Source organism: Rhinolophus ferrumequinum, chromosome 22, assembly GCF_004115265.2.
Source record: "Rhinolophus ferrumequinum isolate MPI-CBG mRhiFer1 chromosome 22, mRhiFer1_v1.p, whole genome shotgun sequence".
Lineage (NCBI taxonomy): Eukaryota > Metazoa > Chordata > Mammalia > Chiroptera > Rhinolophidae > Rhinolophus > Rhinolophus ferrumequinum.
In genome coordinates, this window is record NC_046305.1 from 7,634,757 (window position 1) to 7,655,029 (window position 20,273).

Here is a 20,273-nt window from a genome sequence, read left to right on the forward strand (position 1 = left end):
TATTGTTTAGACCTGAGCGTGAGTGTGTTGGAGCAATTTGGTGACAATAAAGATGGTTCCAGATGGCACAGTGGAAAGGATTGGCGGAACAGCAGAAAGGGGAGGAAGTGGGCAGCTTGCTGGAATGAAAGTACAAGCTGTTCTGCTAAAATAACCAAGAAACATTTTAAAGAAACTTTGCCTTAATAAGAAATTATATCAATAAAAGCACAGGACATAAAAATTACATTTTAAAACAGTACAGCCTAGTGTTTAATAGCACAAACTCTGGAGCCAAAATGCCTGAGTTTGAATCCTCGTTCCACCACTTACTAGTGGTGTGATCGTGGGCAAACTTGTTCATCTTTCCATGACTCAGTTTCCTCATCTGTCAAATGAGGATAATTATAATACCTTCTTTATAAAACTGGTATGACATTAAATGAATTAATATCTGCAAAGTACTTAGAAAGTGCCCGGCAGTTTGAAAGTATTACACAAAATTAATTTTTTGTTTCATGGGTCAAAAAGTGGGTTTGTGGCTATTGAGTTTCAGGCATGCAAAGTTATTTTTCGCGAAGAAATCTGTGTTATAAAAGACTTTAAAAAACCCAATAGTTTTAGCAGTTTCAGGAAGTGTAGTGCTATTCAACTGAAATCTCTTAACCCTGCCAAGTTAACCCTTGCTTTCCACGCCCTTCTTGCCTGGCTTTTCTTAGTGTTGCCAACAAGGCTCCTCACACAATCTATGTGTTGTCACCTTTATCACCCATCATGATGAACAAAACTAGAGCCGCTCTTTCAAAGAGCAGTTGTATTACCTATGCACGTGTGTGTGTGTGTGTGTGTGTGTGTGTGGTGTGTGTGTGTAAACACATACAGTTTCTCATAATGGTGCCTGGTTGATCTACATGATGCAAATAATGTTGCCTATTTGGTAGGTCCCAGCAGAGCCGATGGATTTAATGGAAACTTTTGCTGCAGGAGAAATTCCTGTTCAGAAAAGGACAGATGACCAGAGGAGCTTGGATTCGGTTTCTGAGTGAAGTGAAGGGTGACCTTCAAAGAGAGAACTCTGGTGTTATTAACTGGTCCCTAGTTAATAACACCAGCTGGTTTTTTTCCTGTGCTGACAGAGTCCCTGGATGGGGGTCTGGACCAGGACATTGCGTGGTCAGCAGTCGGCTATCTGAGGTGTCTGTTCAGGATTCCAGAAAGATTGCTGAGGGCTTTGTGGGGCGCATCAGTAGTTATTGTCTGTGATAGAAACTCCTGCCCGAGGAAAGGAAGAGCAGGGACTCATAACCGTCCCAGGCCCACAACCACGAGGACTCCTGGGCAGGCGCTGAGCGCCCTCCCCCGCCCCCAGTGAAACGAGGTTCCCGATTAAGTCCTAAGTGTGCCTTCTGGGAGGAACTCCTTTGTCCCTCGTCCTCGGTTCTCCCAGAGACTTTCTTCCTTGTCCGTCCTGCTGTGTGACGTAGCTGAATGGAAGGGGATTACGCACAGCTTGGACACCTGCTCCCTACTTGTAAAGACTTGGGGCCAGAAAGGTGATTTTAACACTCAAACTATCCAAGACTTTCTCAGGCCAGGCTTTTTGTTTCTTTGGGGCTACAGTTTCTTTTTTTTTTTTTAAAAAAAAACTCAGTCAGCTGAACTGTCTGCATATAGTAAACTCCGTGGACAAGTAACTGCACCCAAAGCTGTTTCCTGGATGTTGGCCTTAAATGTTTTATTTCTTTGTTTCCTTATCGCCAATAAATACCCTTCTCCCAGCTCCTCTCTCTCAGCGTACCGTGCTTACTGTGAGGCTACCTGAGACGTTAGGCTTGTGTAGGGAGGTATGTATTTTTAACAGGAAGTTTGGGACTTTTGACACACGCCCACGCAACTCTCACTGCAATCGAGACAAAGAACAAGACCATCACAAGGTTTTCTTGTGCTCCTTTCCAATCAGTCCCACCCCGGCCCCCACTCCTGGCTCCAGGAAATCCCTCGTCTGTGTTTTGTCACTCTAAGTTCGATCTGTCTTTTCTAGATTTTCATAAAAATAGACTCATACTGTAAGTACCCTTGGTGCCTGGTGTCTTTTGCTCAGTGTAACATTTTGGAGCGTCGCTCACGCTCTTGCCTTTCTCAGTAGTTCATTCTTTTAAATTGGTAAATATTTCACTGTGTGGATCTGCCACATTTTATTGATCCAGTCACCTGTTGATGGAGCTTCAGGGTTTTTGTTTTGTTTTGTTTTGTTGTTTTTCCAATTTGGGTTGATTACAAAGAAAGCTGCCATAAACATTCGCGTACAGGTTTTCTGTGTTCATAGGTTTCCATCTCACTCGGGAAAATACCTAAGAGTAGAATTGCTGGGGAAGTGTGTGTTTGATATTTTTAAGAAACCACTAAGCTCTTCTCCAAAGTGGTTGTGTAATTTTTATTCCCAGCAGCAACGTACCAGTGTTTCCTTTGCTCCACGTGCTTGCCAGCACTTGGTATCCTTAACTTTATTTTAATTGTAGTCATTATCTGTGAGTTGCTTTGCATTTCCCTGATGACTCATGATCCCAAGCATCATTTCACATCCTTGTGAGCCATTCATAAATTTTCTTTTGTAAAGCGTCTGTTCAAATCTTTTGCCTATTTGAAGTTGTTTGTTTCCTTAGTCTTCAGTTATGAAGTTTAAACAAATATACATCCTGGTACAAATTGTTTTGTCATGCAAGGCAAATATCATGCAAGGCAAATACTTTAAAAGTATTCTTTCACCATATCTTTTAAAAAAAACAAGTTTTAATTTTGATCATGTGCAATTTATTAATTTTTAAAATAGGATCCATATTCTTTTTTAATCCTCTCTAAGAAGTCTTTTCTTAAGCCAAGTTTGTGAGGGTTTTTGTCCTGTTTTCTTCCAGAAATCTTGTCGTTTTTAACCTTAAATTTAGGTCTGTGATCTTTTTGGGGGGTATGGGGTGAAGTAAGGGAGGGTCAGAGTTCATTATTTTCCATATGTGTGTACGATTGTTTCTGCACCATTTATTTTGTGCATGCTTTCCTTTCTCCATTGGATTACATTGGCATCTTTGTCCAAAACCTGTGTGTGTGTGTGTGTGTGTGTGGTCTATTCTGTTCCATTGATCTGTGTGTCTATCTCTATGCCAATACCACACTGTCTTAATTATTGTAGCTTTACAGTAAGCCTTGAGATCAGATAGTACAAGATGTTTTTCTTCATTGCTTTGGTTATAATGGTACTTTGGCTTTTCATTTGCATTTTTAGTTAGCTTGTCAGTTTTGACAAAAATCTTACTGGGGTTTTGTTTGGAATTACATTAAATCTGTAACTTATGATGTCTAATGTGCTAGCCATTAGCCATGTGCGGCTATTAAAATTATAGTTACCATTAATTAAAATGAAACAAAACAAAATAAATTAGTTCCTCAGCCACACCTCACTTCCAGTACTCAATAACCACATGTGGTCAATGGCTTCGCCACTGGAAAGCTAATGCATAGACCATTTCCATTATTTCAGTGAGGTCTTGTGGACAGCGCCCCTATAGACAGATTTGGAGAGAGTTGAGTTAACAGTCTTGATTGTCCCCGTCAATGAACATGGTATTTCTTTTCATTTATTTAGGTCTTCTCAGTAGTATACTATAGTTTTCAGCATACATGTCTTGCCTATATTGTATCAAGCTTATCCTCATGTATATTATGTTTTTGGATGCTATCGTAAATAGTGTTTAAACATTCCCCCCCCCAATGTTTTATTATCAGTATGTAAATGTGTGCAATTTATGTTTGTGTTCTGACCTCATATTCTGTGATCTCGGTTAAATCACTTAATAGTTCTGGTAGCCTTTGGCAGATTCCTTAAAATATTCTACATACACAGGCTTGCTGTCTGTGAATAAAGACAGTTTTGCCCTTTTCTTTACAATCACATGCTTTTGAATTATTCTCGCTTTGTTTCCCTGGCAGGAGTTGCAGAGTAATGTGGTGTCAGAGAGAGCAAGTGGACAATTTTATTGACCTTTTCAAAGCATTGGCATTTGGTTTAATTGGTAATAGGTAGGGAGTTTATCTGATTCTGTTTCATTTACTTCCACTTTATTCTTTCCTTCCTTCTGCTTAGTTTGGATTTACTTTGCTATTCTCTTTCTAGCTTCCTATGATCGAAGCTTAGATAATTGGTTTTAAAGCTTTCTTATTTGGTAATAGTAATGTTATAAAGCTAATTAGCTCTCCGCTACAAATTTTGATATGTTTGTGCTTTTATCTTATTCAGTTTAAAACATTTTAAAATTTCCCTTTTGACCCGTGGTACTTTAGAAATATGTTGTTTAATTTCCTAACATTTGGGGCATTTTCCAGAGAACTTTCTGATATTAATATTTGTATGATTTTCTTCCTTTTATAAAGGTATTGAATTTTGGTTTTTGGCGCCAGATATGGTCCATTTTGATAAACGAGCAGTGTACATATGGAAAGACTGTGTTGAGTGGCTTGTTCTATAGATGTCCTTTAGGTCAAGTTTGTTGGTAGTGTTGTTTAAGCCTTGTATATCTCTTGGTTTTTCTATTTACTTGTTCTTTCAATTACTGAGATAGAAATGTCATGTCTCCAACTATATTTGTGAATTTGTCTATTTCTCCCTTCAGTTCTGTCAACTTTTGCTTAGGTATGTTGAGGCTCTGTTATTAGGTTGCTCACGCATTTAAGCTTATCATATCTTCTTTATAAATCGAACTCTGTATCATTATACATGTCTCTCTGTTTATTCCTAGTAATATTTCTTGCTCTAAAATCTATTACATTTGGAATTAAAATGGCCACTCCAGCTTTCATTTGATTAGTGTTTTCACTGTATATCTTTCTCATATTCTTAATCTATTTATGTCTTTATACGTAAAGAGTGTTTCTTGTGGTTTAGCGCATAATTTCACTTTGCTGTTTTAGCCAAACTTCACTCTCCACCTTTTAATTGTGGTATTTCGACCATTTACATTCAGTATAATTATCTTTATAGTTGGATTTAAGTCTGTCATCTTGCTATTTGTCTTTACATGTGTTATAAAGCTTTCTACATATAAAACGTATGTTATGTCCTCTACAGATGTTTTAAATGACACCCAGAATTTATGGTCCTTATTTTTCTCGTAAATAATCGATAGTCTTTTATAGATATTAAAAATGAGAAAGAACTATCCTGCTTTACCCATATATTTCCCATTTCCAGAGATTTTTATCCCTTGTATAGATTTGAGTTTCCATTTTGAAAAACGTCCTTTACCATTTCTGGTGTGCAGGTCTTCTGGCAACAAATTATCTCATCTTCTGTTTGTCTGGAACAGTCATCATTTTGCCTTTATTTCTGAAAGATATTTTCTTTACTGGTATCAAATTTTAGGTGACATTTCTTTTTATTTTCCAGCACTTTAAAGATGTTGCACTTTAATAGTTTCTGATTAGAAGTCTACAATTACTTTTATCTTTGTATGTCTTATTTTTCCCCTCCATTTTTATGATTTTCTTTTATCGCTGGTATTCAGAAATTTAACTATGGTGTGCCTTGGTGTGGTTTTCTGTGGGTGATTGGTGTTCTTCAAGTTCCTGGATCTGTGATATAAAATCACTTAGATTTTTTTCAACTATCATTCTTTTATTTACTCATTATCTTTACATTTTCTTTTATATCTTAACATTTTGTGCATATTTATAATAGCTATTTTAATGTCATCTGTAAATTCCATTTTTTCTATATAAGAGTCTATTGACTGATTTCCCCCCCTCCGCCCTCATCGTGGTCACCTTTTCCTTCTTTGTATATCTAGTGATTTTTGTTTGAATGCTGGATATTTTGAATTTGGCTTCGTTAAGAGTTGAGTATTATTGTATTCTTTAAAAATGTGTTGGGCTTTGGGCTTTGTTTCAGCAAGTAGTTACATTACTTGCAGATCAATTTGATTTTCTGAAGCTCATTTTTAGGTTTTAAAGGGTGGGTCTGCAGTAACCTTTACTGAGGTTTGCCCTTTCTGGCATTTCCAATTCAGCAATGTCTCTCCACTGTAGCTGGTGGGAATGAAATAATTCCCAGCCCTGTATGAGCTCCGGGAATTGTTTGGTTTAGAGCTACCTGGAAGTCATTCTTGCTCAGCCATATGGAGTTTTACCTGAGGCATGCATACGTTCAAAGACTCAAGGGGGCGCCTGTGCACATTTATAGAGTGCTTCCTATTCCTAATTCCGTTTTATCTAGTACACTGTCCTGTAAATTCTAGCTGTCTTTGTCTCCTTGAAATCCAATCTGTGTCTCCTCAACTCAGCAGGACTGCTGGGATCTTTTTGGATTTTTCCTCCCTGCCCTGTAGTCTAGAAATTGCCTCCAAGCAGAAATTGGGTCATTGTATGGCTTACTTTCTCTTCTCTCGGGTATCACAGTCCTGCAACCTATTGTTTCATGTATGAAAACAATTGTTTCATTTATCAGTTTTATGGTAGTTTACAACAGAAAGGTATGTCTGAACTCTGTTATTCTTTCATAGCTAGCAGCAGAAAACATTGAGCTCCTTTGTTTAACTGAAAATTCTTACTGGACCATGACTGCTCAGAGCTTTTTCAACCTATTCTTGTATTGTTTGAGTTACAAGAACAATTGGATTTTTTAACCATTAAAGGACCCTAAATTCTCTCTAATCCTTTCTATTTCTGCTTGCAAACTGATACATTTCTTGTGCGAACTCATCTTTCTTAAAGGAACAATCGAGACAAATTAACATTCTGGCTCTTTCCAACAGTTTTTTTCTTTTAATAAGGTACTTAGTCTGCCTTAAAAGTTATTAGATGAGGCAGGTTTGCAAAATATATAGCTAGTGCATAATATGACTCTTCATCTTTCCAACTTGCAGTATTTGTTTCCTTGTTTCCTAACCTTGCTAAGCCAGGCTTTCATGATGGCAACTCTTTTCTTCCAATAGTATAACTGTTTATACTATTATACAGTCATAAGTAGACTGAAACATGTAATGATACAAACAGGAGATATGTCTATCCCGGATGGAGTGTCAGGGTCATGTAGTATTTTTTTCTCTATGACATCATTCAGATACCCGGATACTTCCATTTGTCACCCTTAGGGACTTATTATGGTTAGATTCAGCAAGTAGAAAACAAAGGAGCAGGCAGGAGCACGTGTGGGAAGTTATATAGACCAAGCTCAGAAGTGGCACATCTCACTTCTGCTTACATTCCACTGGCTAGAACTGAATCACAGGAAGATTATAAGGGAGATTGTAACTTGAATATAAGGGAGATTTGGAAATACAGTTAAGCTGTGTGCCAAGGAAGAAGAAGAAAATGGGCTTAAGTGGACAAAAAGGAGAGATTTAAGTTTATGTGGATTCTTTTTTTTTCATTTTTCCTGCCTTAGTCTATTTTGGAGTACAAATTCTCAGTGCAAGAAACACTATACCTAAATTTTCTGATCTTTGAAGTAATTCTTCCTCCTTCATTTTCTTTCCTTTATCTTTTTTCTGTCTTCTTATCTTCTCTTTCTCCTCTCCCTTCCTTCTACAAATATTAAATCTTTCAAGTACTTTGCTAGACTCTGGGCATATATCAGTGAGCAAGACAGAGTCCTTGTTACCATAGCAACAGAAATTCTTATGTTTTCTGTTACTTCATATTTTACCTAGTATCACATGCAGTAATATTACCTGGTGACTTTGAAAATGAAACTGTGCTGTTCAGAATTGTTGGAAGTAACCAGAAAATAATGTTTCTGGAAAACTTATAGGAAAAAAAAAAACACACACACACATGAAACTATCCCCATCACTGATTGCTTGCAGAAATAAAATATTCCATAATCTTTGCCAAAACAGAAAGAACAACATTTACTTCAACAACCCCCCTCTCCCCAAATCCCACCAAAACCGAAAACAAAAAAGCAACAACAAAAAAATGCATTAACTGAAGGACATCTAATTTCCTAAGTCTGTTTTTAATTTTGCTGTATACATGTTTACACTAACTCTTCATTGATTTTTTTTTCCCCTTGCTGTTATTTTAGTGTACACAGTGTTCCAGATTACTTTTCTGGAAACTGCTAATGTGGTTACTGGCTACGTTTTGTCCCATTTCTTAATTAGATGAAACAACACACTACTTATAATTTAGCTGCATACATAAACGGAAGGAATGGCAGTGTTCTTATAGGAAAATCACTGTGCTGACAGCAAACCTAAGTAAGATGGTAGAATTACAGCATATTTCTTTTCTGAAATTTGTATTTCAATTCTTGTCTGAACCCAAGAAGAATGAATGTACTTATTTTTTTATTCATTTATCCACTTAATAAATAAACATTTATTCAGTTCCCACTCTGTGTTTGGTATCTATATAAATTGTTTGGAATATAGAGATAACATGTGGTTCTTATTGTTAAATAGATCATGGTCAGTAGGTGAGATAGATAAATAAAACAGATAACTAGTGCCACGTATGAGCTCTGATTTCAGTGCACACAGGGAGCTTTGAGGGTACAGAGAAAAGGCTCCAAACTTACACCTGTGGGAGCCAGATCAAGGACCTGCAGGACAGGCCTGAAAAGTGTTTGACGGACTGGTAGGAGTTGACCAAGGAAAGAAGAGGAAGAAAGGCTATTTGGGTTCAGAGGGATAGCATTAGGAAGTGAAGAGGTGCAAATGCGTGGTCCCTTGGAAAACTGACTGGTTGGGTGTGACTGGAGCTTAGGATTGGAGTAGCTTGGGAGACATGGAGAGAAACAGAGCTGGGGAGATCACAACTTTCATCGATTGAGTGGTTTTTATGTACCAAGAACTTGACATGGGTTATATTGTTTAATTGTCTTTAATTAATAGACTTTATTTTTTAGAGCAATTATGGGTTCACAGAATAATTGAGTGGAAAGTAAAGACAGTTCCTGTATATGTCCTGCCCACCCTCCCCCAACCCTAACCTCCCCCACTGTCAGCATCCCCACCAGAAGGCACGTTTGTTACGATCGATGGTCCTACACTGACACGTCATTATCACTCAGAGTCCACAGCTTATATTAGGGTCGCTCTCAGTGTTGGACATTCTTTGGGTTTTGACAAATGTATAATGACAAGTACCCACCATTGTAATATCGTACTGAATAGTTTCACTGCCTTAAACATCCTTTGTGCTCTACTTTTCATTCCTGCCTAACCCCTGGCAGCCACTAATGTTGTTATTGTTTCCATAGTTTTGCCTTTCCCAGAACGTCATATAGTTGGAACCCTATACTCAGTAGCCTTTTCATTAGGTATTAATCATTTTCCCTTAGTAATAAGCATTTCAGGTTCCTCCATGTCTTCTCATGGCTTCATAGCTCATTTCTTTTTAGCCCTGGATAATGTTCTATTGTGTGGATATTCCTCAGTTTATTTATCCACTCAGTGGATAAATAAGGGGCATCTTGGTTGTTTCCAAGTTTTGGCAACTATAAGTAGAGCCGCTCTAAACAGCCGTGTGCAGGTTTTTGTGAGGGCATGTTTTCAGCTCCTTCGAGTAACTACCAAAGAGAGCTATTACTGGATCACATAAGAGTATGGATAGTTTTATAAGAAACCGCCAAGCTGTCTTCCAAAGTGGCTGCCCCCTTCTGCATTCCCACCAGCGATGAGTGCGAGTTCCCGTTGTTCCACGTTCTTGTCAAAACTCGGTGTTGTCAGTGTCTTGCTTTTGGCCATTCTGATAGGCCACAGGATGGTACCTCACCATTGTTTTAATTTGCAATTCCCTGATAACATATGATGTGGAGCATCTTTTCACATCCATACTTGCTATCTGTATATCTCCTTCGGTGGGGTGTCTGTTCAAGTCTTTCACCCATTTTTTAAAAATCAGGTTGTTTGTTTTCTCCCCCTGCAGGAGGCATCAGGGTATTTTTCTTAGATAATCACTGGAAGAACCTCGAGCTCCTTGGAGGCACAACTAATGAAAGTGTGGGTACCTTGCATGACTAGGTCTCCCCGGATTTTTTGACTTTCACACTGTCCACACTGAACTTCCAGCAATTCATCAATTATGGGGTTTTCCTACCCAGGCAATGCCCCTGTGGGATTTTCTGCTTCTGGGTTGTGATTCTCTGTGTACATCTGTCTGTCTCTCCAAATTTGGAGGGGGGTGGGGAGAACGGTTTTTCACCCCACTTCTCTGATGGACCTAAGAAGGGTTACTGATTTTTCAGTGTGTGTCAATTTTTACTTGTTGTTAGAATACAGTGGCAACTCCCAAGCACCTTCCCTGCTGGACCAGAAACCGGAAGGGGTCTTACTTAATTTTGAAACATGGGTTTGTTATTTTCCTCATGTGACTGATGAGTTAGAGGGAACATATAGCTTGTTCTTCAAACGGAAAGTCTTTCAAGGGTGAAAGGGGACGCCGCTAATAATTGTCCCCGGCATCACGTGTAAGCGGTGATGTGTGGTGACCCCGATGTGGTTATACCTACTGAGGACGCTGACATCTCACAGCTAGTGAAGGGGCACAGGTGGAGCTGGAACCCCAATAGCCTGATCCTGGGGGCAGTGCTCTGAGCCTCTGTGCTGCAGAAGAATCGGGTTTTGCATGTGCCTTGTGGGTCTTTCCAAGGTCTTCACCGGACTGCCTCAGCACTCATCATTGTGGTTGTTTCTTACTGAAGAGGAACATAATTGAAACCTAATATCACACAGTCTTTATTAGCTCTTCGTGTATTATTTTTAGTCTCCTTTTAGTGGGAGGGCAAGAATTTTAGGAAGTTCCTCTTTTCTTATGACTGCACATAACCTTCGAAATCTGGAAATTGTTCTCCTTCCCAGAATGCTAGACTTGAAAGGGACATCTAGTTTAGTTCTGTAGAGAAACAGGCCCAGATGATACAAGGCACTTGCCACAGAACACAGCGAATCGTTTGGAGAATCTCGCTAAGAAGTGGGAGGCAGAAAAAAGTGATTACGAATGGAACTAGGTTGCCTGGCTTTCACACCCTACCGGCTGTGGGCCTTCACGCCGGCATCCTTTTCCTCTCCAACACTCACTTCCTTCATCTGTGTCCCTGAGAAAATGACAGTACCTATCTCACAGAGTCGTTTCAAGTCCTGCGTGAGGCGGGTTGATTATCAGGGCTCAATAAATGGTCTCTGTTATTATTTTTACCTGAGTCGTTAGATTCCCAGTGAGGTGCTTTTAAAACATGCTGCCTTTGGAGACTCTTCTGGCTGTGGCTTTTTGAGATCTGTCCTTGTAGGTCTGCCATCTGCCAGCAGGAGTTCACTGATTATTTTAAGCTGCCTATTTGTGTAACTAAATGTGAAACAGAAAATTGTCTCCTTTGCCACTTCTGGCACATGGCTAAGCAAAGAGTCCTATGCCTTCTCAGAAATAAGGGAGTGGTAAAGAAAATACTTTTAAAATTCAACTTTTATTTTTATTAGTTATACATATACATAGCTTTAAAAAAAAATCAGTCCCAAAGGCTTTTAATAAAAACTATCAGTCCTTTGCTTCCTCCTCCCGACTCTAGATTACTGATTTTCAGGGGCTACGACTTTGAACACTTTCATCCTTTTCTTTTTTTTCGTATTTACCTCCATATTTCTATGTAATTTTGTTATACTAGTATTTCTTGATTTTTTATTTTTAGGTATTCTCTTTTGACTTTCTACTGTGCAGAAGATTTAGCTGTCTTATACCCCTCTCCCATACCCACATATATTAGGTTGGTGTGAAAGTAATTGCGGTTTTTGCAAATTTTTTAACCTTTTAAACTGCAATTACTTTTGCACCAACCTAATCCTTATACACATACGAGTATATACTTACCCTCCCCATTCTACTAATATAATTATACTATCGTATTTTGCTAAACAAACATTTATGATATGAAAGTGTCGTTCACAGCTGTGCCGTGTGATAAATTATGTTGTGTCGCCATGATGCTGATAGTTGTCTCTCTTTTTGTTTGTTCGCTTAGTGTTCTATATATTTGTCACTAATGAATTCCCATCCTTGCCTACAGAAGTCTAAATCTCTTAATACTGTCAAAAATATCAGGTATTAGGTATTCTATCACTTTCATTTTTTTTTCTTGGTAGGAGAAGACATCTCTTCAGGTAGCGATTGCGCTCCTGGCCTCTTTCTTGGATCTGCATTCTGCAAATTCCCTTCTTTTCTTCGTTATATTGGATTTCCTCTTTCCTGGACCTCCGGTCTTCTTTGTTAGTTTGCCCCCAGGTTTGGTGGAACACATTATTTAATAGTCTCCCTCTGTAAAAGGAGAAAGGGAGGTAAAATATTTTGAGATTGTTCAGGTTTGAGAAATTTTTTTTTCTGTCACATTTACCCATAGTTTAGAATTCTAGGTTATAAATTCTTTTTCCCTCAGATTTTTGAAATCATTGCTTTTTTGGTTTTTAGTTTCCAATTTGCTGCTGGGAAGACTGATGCTACCATAGTGATTCCCAAACCTTTTCTATGAGTTTCTTTTCTAAACTTCTCTGGGAGCTTTTTAGGATGTTTTATTTGTTCCCAGTGTTTTGAAATCATATATTGTGTGTGTGTGTGTGTTTCATATTTTGTTGGGTACTTGATGAGTTCATTTAACCCATAAATTCATCTTTCACTTACAGGACATTTGCTTGAAAAGTATGCTCCCACTGCCAACTCTTTCTGTTTGATCTTATTGGAACGTCAGTTATTCAGATGTTAGATCTTCTGCATCTTTTCCCAGTTTTAAAAAAGTTTTTCCTTTCCTATATTTCACTTCTTTTTCTTTTGATTTCTTGGTTTTTAACTTTGTGTTCTAACCAGTCTACGTACTAACATTTATATTTCTGCTCTTATATTTTTTAACTATTGAGCATTCTTTTCGTTTGTTTGAATGGGTTTTTTCTTTTCTTTCCTTTCTTTCTTTTTTTTTTTTTTGATGCCATTCTATTTTTGTTCCATGAATGCAATGACCTCTTCTTTCTCTGTGAGGATGTTAATAAAAAGAATAAAGTTTTCGTCCGTATTTTGTATTATCTTTGTTTTCTCCAAGTTCTGGTTTATAATGTGTATTGGTTTTGCTCTCATATTAGAGAATCTCCTTGGCTGTCCATTCATACTTAAAAGCAAACTACTATCAGGTGATTGGAAGCTGTGTGTGCGCGTGCGCGCAAGCGCGAGTGCTTTGTGTATTGAGGGGTAAACTTCACAGTAGGACGATTTATTGGGCTGGTGTGGTTTGGGTTCCTCTGAATGTCAATGTTTTCCTCTCTGCGTGGTTTATTTCCCCCAATCATTGTTCCCATCTCTTGCTTGGGGGCTTACAGCCTGCCAGCCAACTCTTCCTAGCGGTCAAGTTAGGGAATTGGACTGGGGAGAGGCGGCCCTGCCATTCAGTATATAGATTTTTACTTAATCACCTTTTTTTTAAGTATTTGAGGCCCCCTCCCCTCCAGAACTGGGCTGCATGCCTATGAATTCAGAGTTTTCTCTAGTTCCATCTTTCCAGAGAGTAAACCTGCCCTCTCCTGCTGGCATGGACCAGGGTAGCCCCTAGCTATGTTATCCATGGAAATCCAACTGCTTTCATTTATGCTTCTATTTTTAGCCTCAGCTGCCACCACCACTGTCCATAATGTTCAGAGCTATTGGTCCCCTAGGTCTTGAACCTTTCTGAGATGACCTGATAGAAATTACCCAGGCTCTGGGTTCCCCTCTTGTTGGTTTTCTTGGAAGCAGTTGTCCTCTTTCTCTGGCCTAAGTTAGTGAGCAGTCATACTGCTGGGTTTCAAGTTTCAAGTTTTTTCTGTTTCTCTCTCATTTTCTTTGACTTTCTTGGTTTAAGCCTTATTATTATTATTATTATTATTATCATGATTCCCCGAAAATAAGACCTAGCCAGACAATCAGCTCTAATGCGTCTTTTGGAGCAAAAATTATTATAAGACCTGATATTATATTATATTATTATATTATATTATGTTATATTAAAGACCCACTCTTATATTATTATAGTAAAATAAGACCGGGTCTTATATTAATTTTTGCTCCAAAAGATGCATTAGAGCTAATTGTCCAGCTAGGTCTCATTTTCAGGGAAGCACGGTACTAATTTTTTTCTGTGAGAAGCAGTATATTGGTTAAAAGCATGGACTACTCTGGAACCAGACTGCTCGGGCCCACCCCCCTGTATGACCTTGGCAAAGTTATTTAATCTCTCTCTGCCTTAGTTTGCTCATTAAAAAACAAAAAGGAGTTGGACTACTTTTAAGAATGTAATGATTTAAGACACGTAAATTACTTAAAATCATAGTTGAGTTAATAAATATTAACCATTCTTATTTTAGAATGGTTTCAGGTACAAGATAAAGGCTTGTGTTTAATCAACCATGTTTAATTGGAAGTCCAAAGAAATGCACTTAAACATATGAATCACTGGGTAAATATTGTCCATTTTATCCAATGACGGAAGCAAGGGACAACTACAATGAATATATCTGACATTTTAATACTCCATAAAATGTCTCGGTTTTTACATTATTGTATAAATAAAAAGAACCTTGCAATAGACTCTATTTCACAGATGAGGCAAACGGATACCCAGAGAGTTAAGTAGTTAAGTGACTTGCCTTGAGACTAGAGTCCAAGCCTCAGAATTCCAAGTCCAGTCTTCTTTCCATTAAGTCATAGTTCCTTTCCTAAGGAACAGTCGCCGCCGTGAGATTTGCAGGTTTATTGATGATTACGACGCTATCCTATACCCAGTTTTCTTCTTTTTATTTTTGACCTCAGTGCTCAGAACTGAATCCGTACTAAGCCTTGCTTTGTAACACACTTTCATCGTTGGTCCAGGTGTAGCCCATGTGCTTATGTTTTTAAATCATGTAATGCATAAATAACTTACAGCATCCACGTTGTGTGCAGTACCTGGGAGGAAAATTTAAACATATAATTTCCAGGTATGCATGGCACAAAAATAAACTCATAAATTTTAGAGTATTTTGGTGATACAGCTGTCTATTTTTTCTCTCATGAATCGAAAGTTATCTTAGGGATGGGTGATTTTGCAACTCTTCGCCGCATCCCACCAGACTGGGGTTAGCAGTGGATCAGGAAATGAAGTAAAACAGAGAGGAACAGGAAAAGGAGCAGGAATACGACTGTTCTGCATTTAGCATTGAGGCATATGTATCTCTAAAACTTGTTAGCTGTCTTCAAATTGTGCAGTGTTGGGTTTGCTTGTGATGCAGGTCTAAGAACCATTGGAGTCATCACCAAGCTGGACCTTATGGATGAAGGAACGGATGCCAGGGACATCCTAGAGAACAGGCTGCTGCCTCTTCGCAGGGGTAACGTACTGTGTCCTGTATAGGACTTCCTTTGATGACGTGGCAGAGAAACAACTGGGAGACCACTGGGGGGTTGCGTTTAATGCCGCCACAGTTGTGAGGGACGGGTTTATGATCAGTTACGCTTCTTATGGAATGACACAATATTCCCAAAGTATGTATTAAAAATGATCCAGTGGGAAAATTACTCTTTTAAAGAACAGGAATAAGAAGTAAGGGGTTTGCAGGGATGGTATAGTCGTCATGGAGTGCATAAATATATACTATCCTAAGTCTGAATTACTTGCCTGCTGTATGACCATACTGCGAAGAAACATACTCTATTAAAATGCACAGAGCTTTTAAGGGCAAAATACATGATTGTGTCATTGTCAGTAGGCAATCAGCCAGCCTTTGTTAAATACCGATGCCTCAAATTGATGTTTGTAAGCGGACCCATTCCTTACCCCCTAAAAATAATTTTGCCTTTCTCATTCAGCCTCTTTGAGAGCCTTGGTATCTCCCCAGAATAAGCAGCAAAATGGTCCCAAACTCCATAGGTGTGTGTTTTGTTTCAGGTTACATAGGGGTGGTCAACAGAAGCCAGAAGGACATAGATGGGAAGAAGGACATTAAAGCGGCCATGTTGGCAGAAAGGAAATTCTTTCTCTCACACCCGGCTTACAGACATATTGCTGACCGGATGGGGACCCCACACCTGCAGAAGGTCCTTAATCAGGTAAAAATGGGTTATTTTTGTTTTCAAGCAAGAAGAACAATTATGAAATATGTGACTATTGGAATTCATATTTCTTATTTTGATACTCACTTTTTCCCAAAATAAGATGTTCAGCTTAAAAGATAGGAATTTTAAAAATGAATATAAATATTTAGACCCACACTTACTATTCTCAGTGAATAGAGTCCACTTTAATATTATTGAAAGAACAGTGCTCAAAGCAGAAATGCATCCTGATTTAGGAACAGTGAACCGGGGTACACAGGTTTGCAGACACTTTTACATGCACCCCATTGAAGGCGTGAGCCTGCGCCCCACCACAGTTGGACTGGGGCCTAGAGGTGAAGGCCAGAGGAAACAGCTCCCTGAGCTGCAGAATGGAGAGGACGTTAACAGCTGACAGGTACCTCTGAGCCCCACCAGGGTGGGAGGCCACGTGGTCCTGAGAACATCAGCAGCCTCCCTAACTCTCCACTGCCTTTATTTCTCCACATTCTAACATAAGTTTTCTTTCGACGAGGTGGGCAGTGTGATACATCCATGCGTCCTCATTAGTCCCACTAGCTGCGTTTTCACGGGGAGTCGACTCTAACTGCAGGCACTTGGAGCATGACCTAGAGCAGCAGAGGGGAGCGTTGGCGCTTCCTCCCACCTCCCTACCTCCACAGTCAGTCTCTGATGATCTCCAAAGTTCTGAGTGATTAGAAGACAGTGAAGGCCGATTCTTGTCTCGTGAGCTAGCCTTCAATCCGTTAGACGCGGGGATGGTTTTGTTTTGTTGTGTTTTATTTAGCAACTCACCAACCACATTCGAGATACCCTGCCAAACTTCAGGAACAAACTACAAGGACAGTTGCTCTCCATAGAACACGAAGTAGAAGGCTTCAAGAACTTCAAGCCCGAAGACCCCACCAGGAAGACCAAAGCGCTACTACAGTGAGTGCCTCCCCGCTCCTTGTTCTTTGCAGTCCTTTCTTCCCTTTGCTTTTGCCGTCCTGTTTATCATGTTGATTTCTAGGTTTTAACAGAAGAGGTAAGTAAAAGTATGTGAGGCTTTGTGTGTGTTATACAATGTGCCTCGAATCTTTCTGGTTTTGTGAAAAATAATTGTTGATCTTAGTCTGTTATGACAAATTTAGCCAATTGCCCATCCATGCCCACTTTTATTGTGTTTTGATAAATGTACTCAGTATGACGTAAAACCAATAGTGATAATTCAGTAGGGGTTTTGCCCTCAGAATTTAGCAGTAGGCAGAGCTCCTGTTGAAAATGTCATCTGTATTCTCCCTATGTCACTTGTATTTATTATCTTTTTATTTCCGTCATTTTATGTGATGTCTGTGTGAATTTTTCGGTGGAATGAGAACCAAGGATTCAATAGAAAAGTACTGACTATAGGGCTGCATTTAAATTTCTTGTTTCCTTTTCGGTAATGATTTTAATTCAGCCTTTTAAAAACATAAACATGAAAGCCACCAAGTATCTTTTTACTCCTTCATGATCTTCCCACCTTTTCCTTGGGTTACTAGGCTTACCCCAAGGGCTCTTGGAGTGGGATAGCAGAGTTATTAGAGAATCACCAGCTTCTTATGTATTTTATTCTTATTTCTTCTTTCAGCCCCTTCCAGCCTCATCTGTCCTTTTATCCCTGTGCTGGAACTTTCTTCAGGTCTCTCTCAACCAGAAGAGCCCCCCACCCCCACCCCCAGCCCCACCCAGCTTGCATTCCAAGACATCTGAAGTTCATCTCTAAAGACGGTGCTTGCCACCTGTTATGGCCTCTTTCTGTAGTTTGCAATCAAAATACTTTTCATTTTGTATTTCAAATGCATAATATAATTCCTTTCTTTGTGGGGAGGCATGTAAGTGCTCAAATTATGTACATAACATTAAAAATGCATCATCTTATCCCACTTAAATTATAAAATCACACAGAGGAAGTAATTTTATTCTTGGATTCAACCCTTTTCCTCATTTATCTTTTCTTTTTTATTCGTGGCTTTGGTTAAGCTCCTATGAAACTCTTCCAGTTATAGAGAGAGGAAAGCTATTTCTGTTTAGGCCCCAGGTCATCATTTAACATCCAATTGAAAGTATTCTCCTTGCAAAGACTGGGTCTTGCCTCTGTGACTCCATTGGACTCAGATTATAGAATTTTCCTTAGCTTCCCTTGTAGATGGCCGATTCAGCCTTCCTCCCTCCCTCCCTCCTTCCTCCCTCCCTCCTTCCTCCCTCCCTCCTCCCTCCCTCCCTCCTTCCTCCCTCCCTCCTCCCTCCTTCCTTCCTCCCTCCCTCCCTCCTCCCCACCTTCCTCTTTCCCTCCTTTTCTCCCTCCCTCCCTCCCTCCTTCCTTCCTCCCTCCCTCCTTCCTTCCTCCCTCCCTCCCTCCTTCCCACCTTCCTCTCTCCCTCTCTCCCTCCCTACCTCCCTCCTTCCCTCTCTCCTTTTCTCCCTCCCTACCTTTTTTCTTCCTCCCTTTCTGCCTGCCTTCCTCTCATCTCTGTGTATTCTACTTGGTGTCTGCCTCTGTGCTATCTACTGGGGATTCAACAATGAATACGATTTTTGGCCTCAAGAAGAGGCCACAATACAGCAGAGGAAACAGACTTATAAGAAACTAATCCGATAAATGTGGTGTTTTTCGGGTAAGTATAAATGTTAAGGGGGCCCAGCTGCGGAAGCAGAAGCAGCTGCATGAGGGAAGGGTGTGAGTTCACAGAGAAAGTGGTACTTGAAAGAGACTCGAAAGGATGGGAGGAGTTTGGCAGGTGGGAGGAAGGCAGGAGAACTGTGTGAACTTCGGTGCAGCTTGTTCTGTGGGCCAGGTGGCTGCAGGTAGGGATGGGGAGAGGAGTGGCTGAAGGTAAGTTTTCTAAAATTTCCCAGTATATGTTTTATATATATATATATATATATACACACACATACACACATATATATACACATACACACATATATATACACACATATATGTACATATATATGTGTGTATATATATACATATATATGTGTATATATATGTGTGTGTGTGTGTGTGTGTGTATATATATATATATACCTTTCCAGGTGTTTAAAAATTAGATTTACATTAGCATATGCATGAATATAGCTACATCCAATTTTATTCTAGATATTCTGGTCTAATAATTTTACAGTTACTTTTAATCCGTCCATGATTTTGATGAAAGTGAGTAAAAGATGCTGCAAGTTTTCAATGGTTTGATTTTTTTTTTTTTCCTATCAGATCTTGAATTTGAAAGTAGTTCCAGTATGTCAAAATTCGAGTTTCTGAACTTAGTCATCACAAATTTCAGGACTTATTTTTCTCCCTGTAGTGCATTTCTTTGTTTATTCATTTATTTATTTTTCACCAACCACCTTAAGGTAACTCCTTTCTTAATTGAACTTAGTGAGTCCGTCTCATATGTTGAGCAGGAAACGATAAATAACATGCACGGACCTGTCCTTAGGAGAGAGCCTGGTGGACGGACAACAGTGACGTGCTCTGCCAAGGGCTGTGCTGCCAATATGTGCAGGGAGCAGAGGATGGGCCCTCACCTGGGTGGCAGTGAGGAGAGGTGGTGGTCAGGACCTGGGATCATGGCATGTCTCCTCGAAAAACCAGTCTTGGAATTGAGTCTTGAAGGGCAGGTAGAAATTAGCCAGGCAGAGACGCAAGGGGCAGAAAGAATGTACAGGAAGGATGTAGGAAGGACGTCCTGTGCAGGAAGGACGTAGCAGGGCACGGTGGGTGTGGACAAGTGCTTCTTTGGGGTTGGTGATCACGGCGAGTGTGGAAGGAGTAAGTGTGGGCCAGACCGTGGAGAATCTGGGTGATGTGTTAAGGGGTTTTCATTTTATTATCAAATTGTGGGGACGCATTGAGAAACAAGGCTAGACTAGTTGCAGAGAGACAGAGGGTCGGGCCCAGGTGTGTGCTGTTCTGGCCAAGTGAGGTCCCCGGTGCTGGGGAGAGTAGGTCACAGAGTGTGACAGGCTCAGCTGGAGCCATGGAGTGTGATATCACAGGAGCAGAGGTTCGTGTGACTCTTCTGCACAAAATGTCATCGCTTAACTTTAATTCTTAAGTATTTTCAAATGCCGTTTCATGGCCTCAACTAAATGTACAGAATGCATCTAATGGTACAGCTCTTTAGAACATGCATTCAAATTAAATGTCTGAAGTCAAGCTCAATAACGTGCTTTTCAGA

The 20,273-nt window shown here is 39.6% G+C and overlaps 1 protein-coding gene across 3 annotated transcripts in view; it reads left to right on the forward strand.

The window, feature by feature from the left end:
• The window catches only part of DNM3 (dynamin 3), a 387,192-nt gene that overhangs the window by 97,981 nt on the left and 268,938 nt on the right, over positions 1 to 20,273 (forward strand). For all 3 annotated transcript variants that reach the window (XM_033092677.1, XM_033092678.1, XM_033092679.1), the window contains exons 5-7: positions 15,246 to 15,344; positions 15,902 to 16,062; positions 16,856 to 16,998. In XM_033092677.1, coding sequence (XP_032948568.1) covers positions 15,246 to 15,344; positions 15,902 to 16,062; positions 16,856 to 16,998 — 403 coding nt within the window. The remainder of the gene's footprint in view (positions 1 to 15,245; positions 15,345 to 15,901; positions 16,063 to 16,855; positions 16,999 to 20,273) is intronic.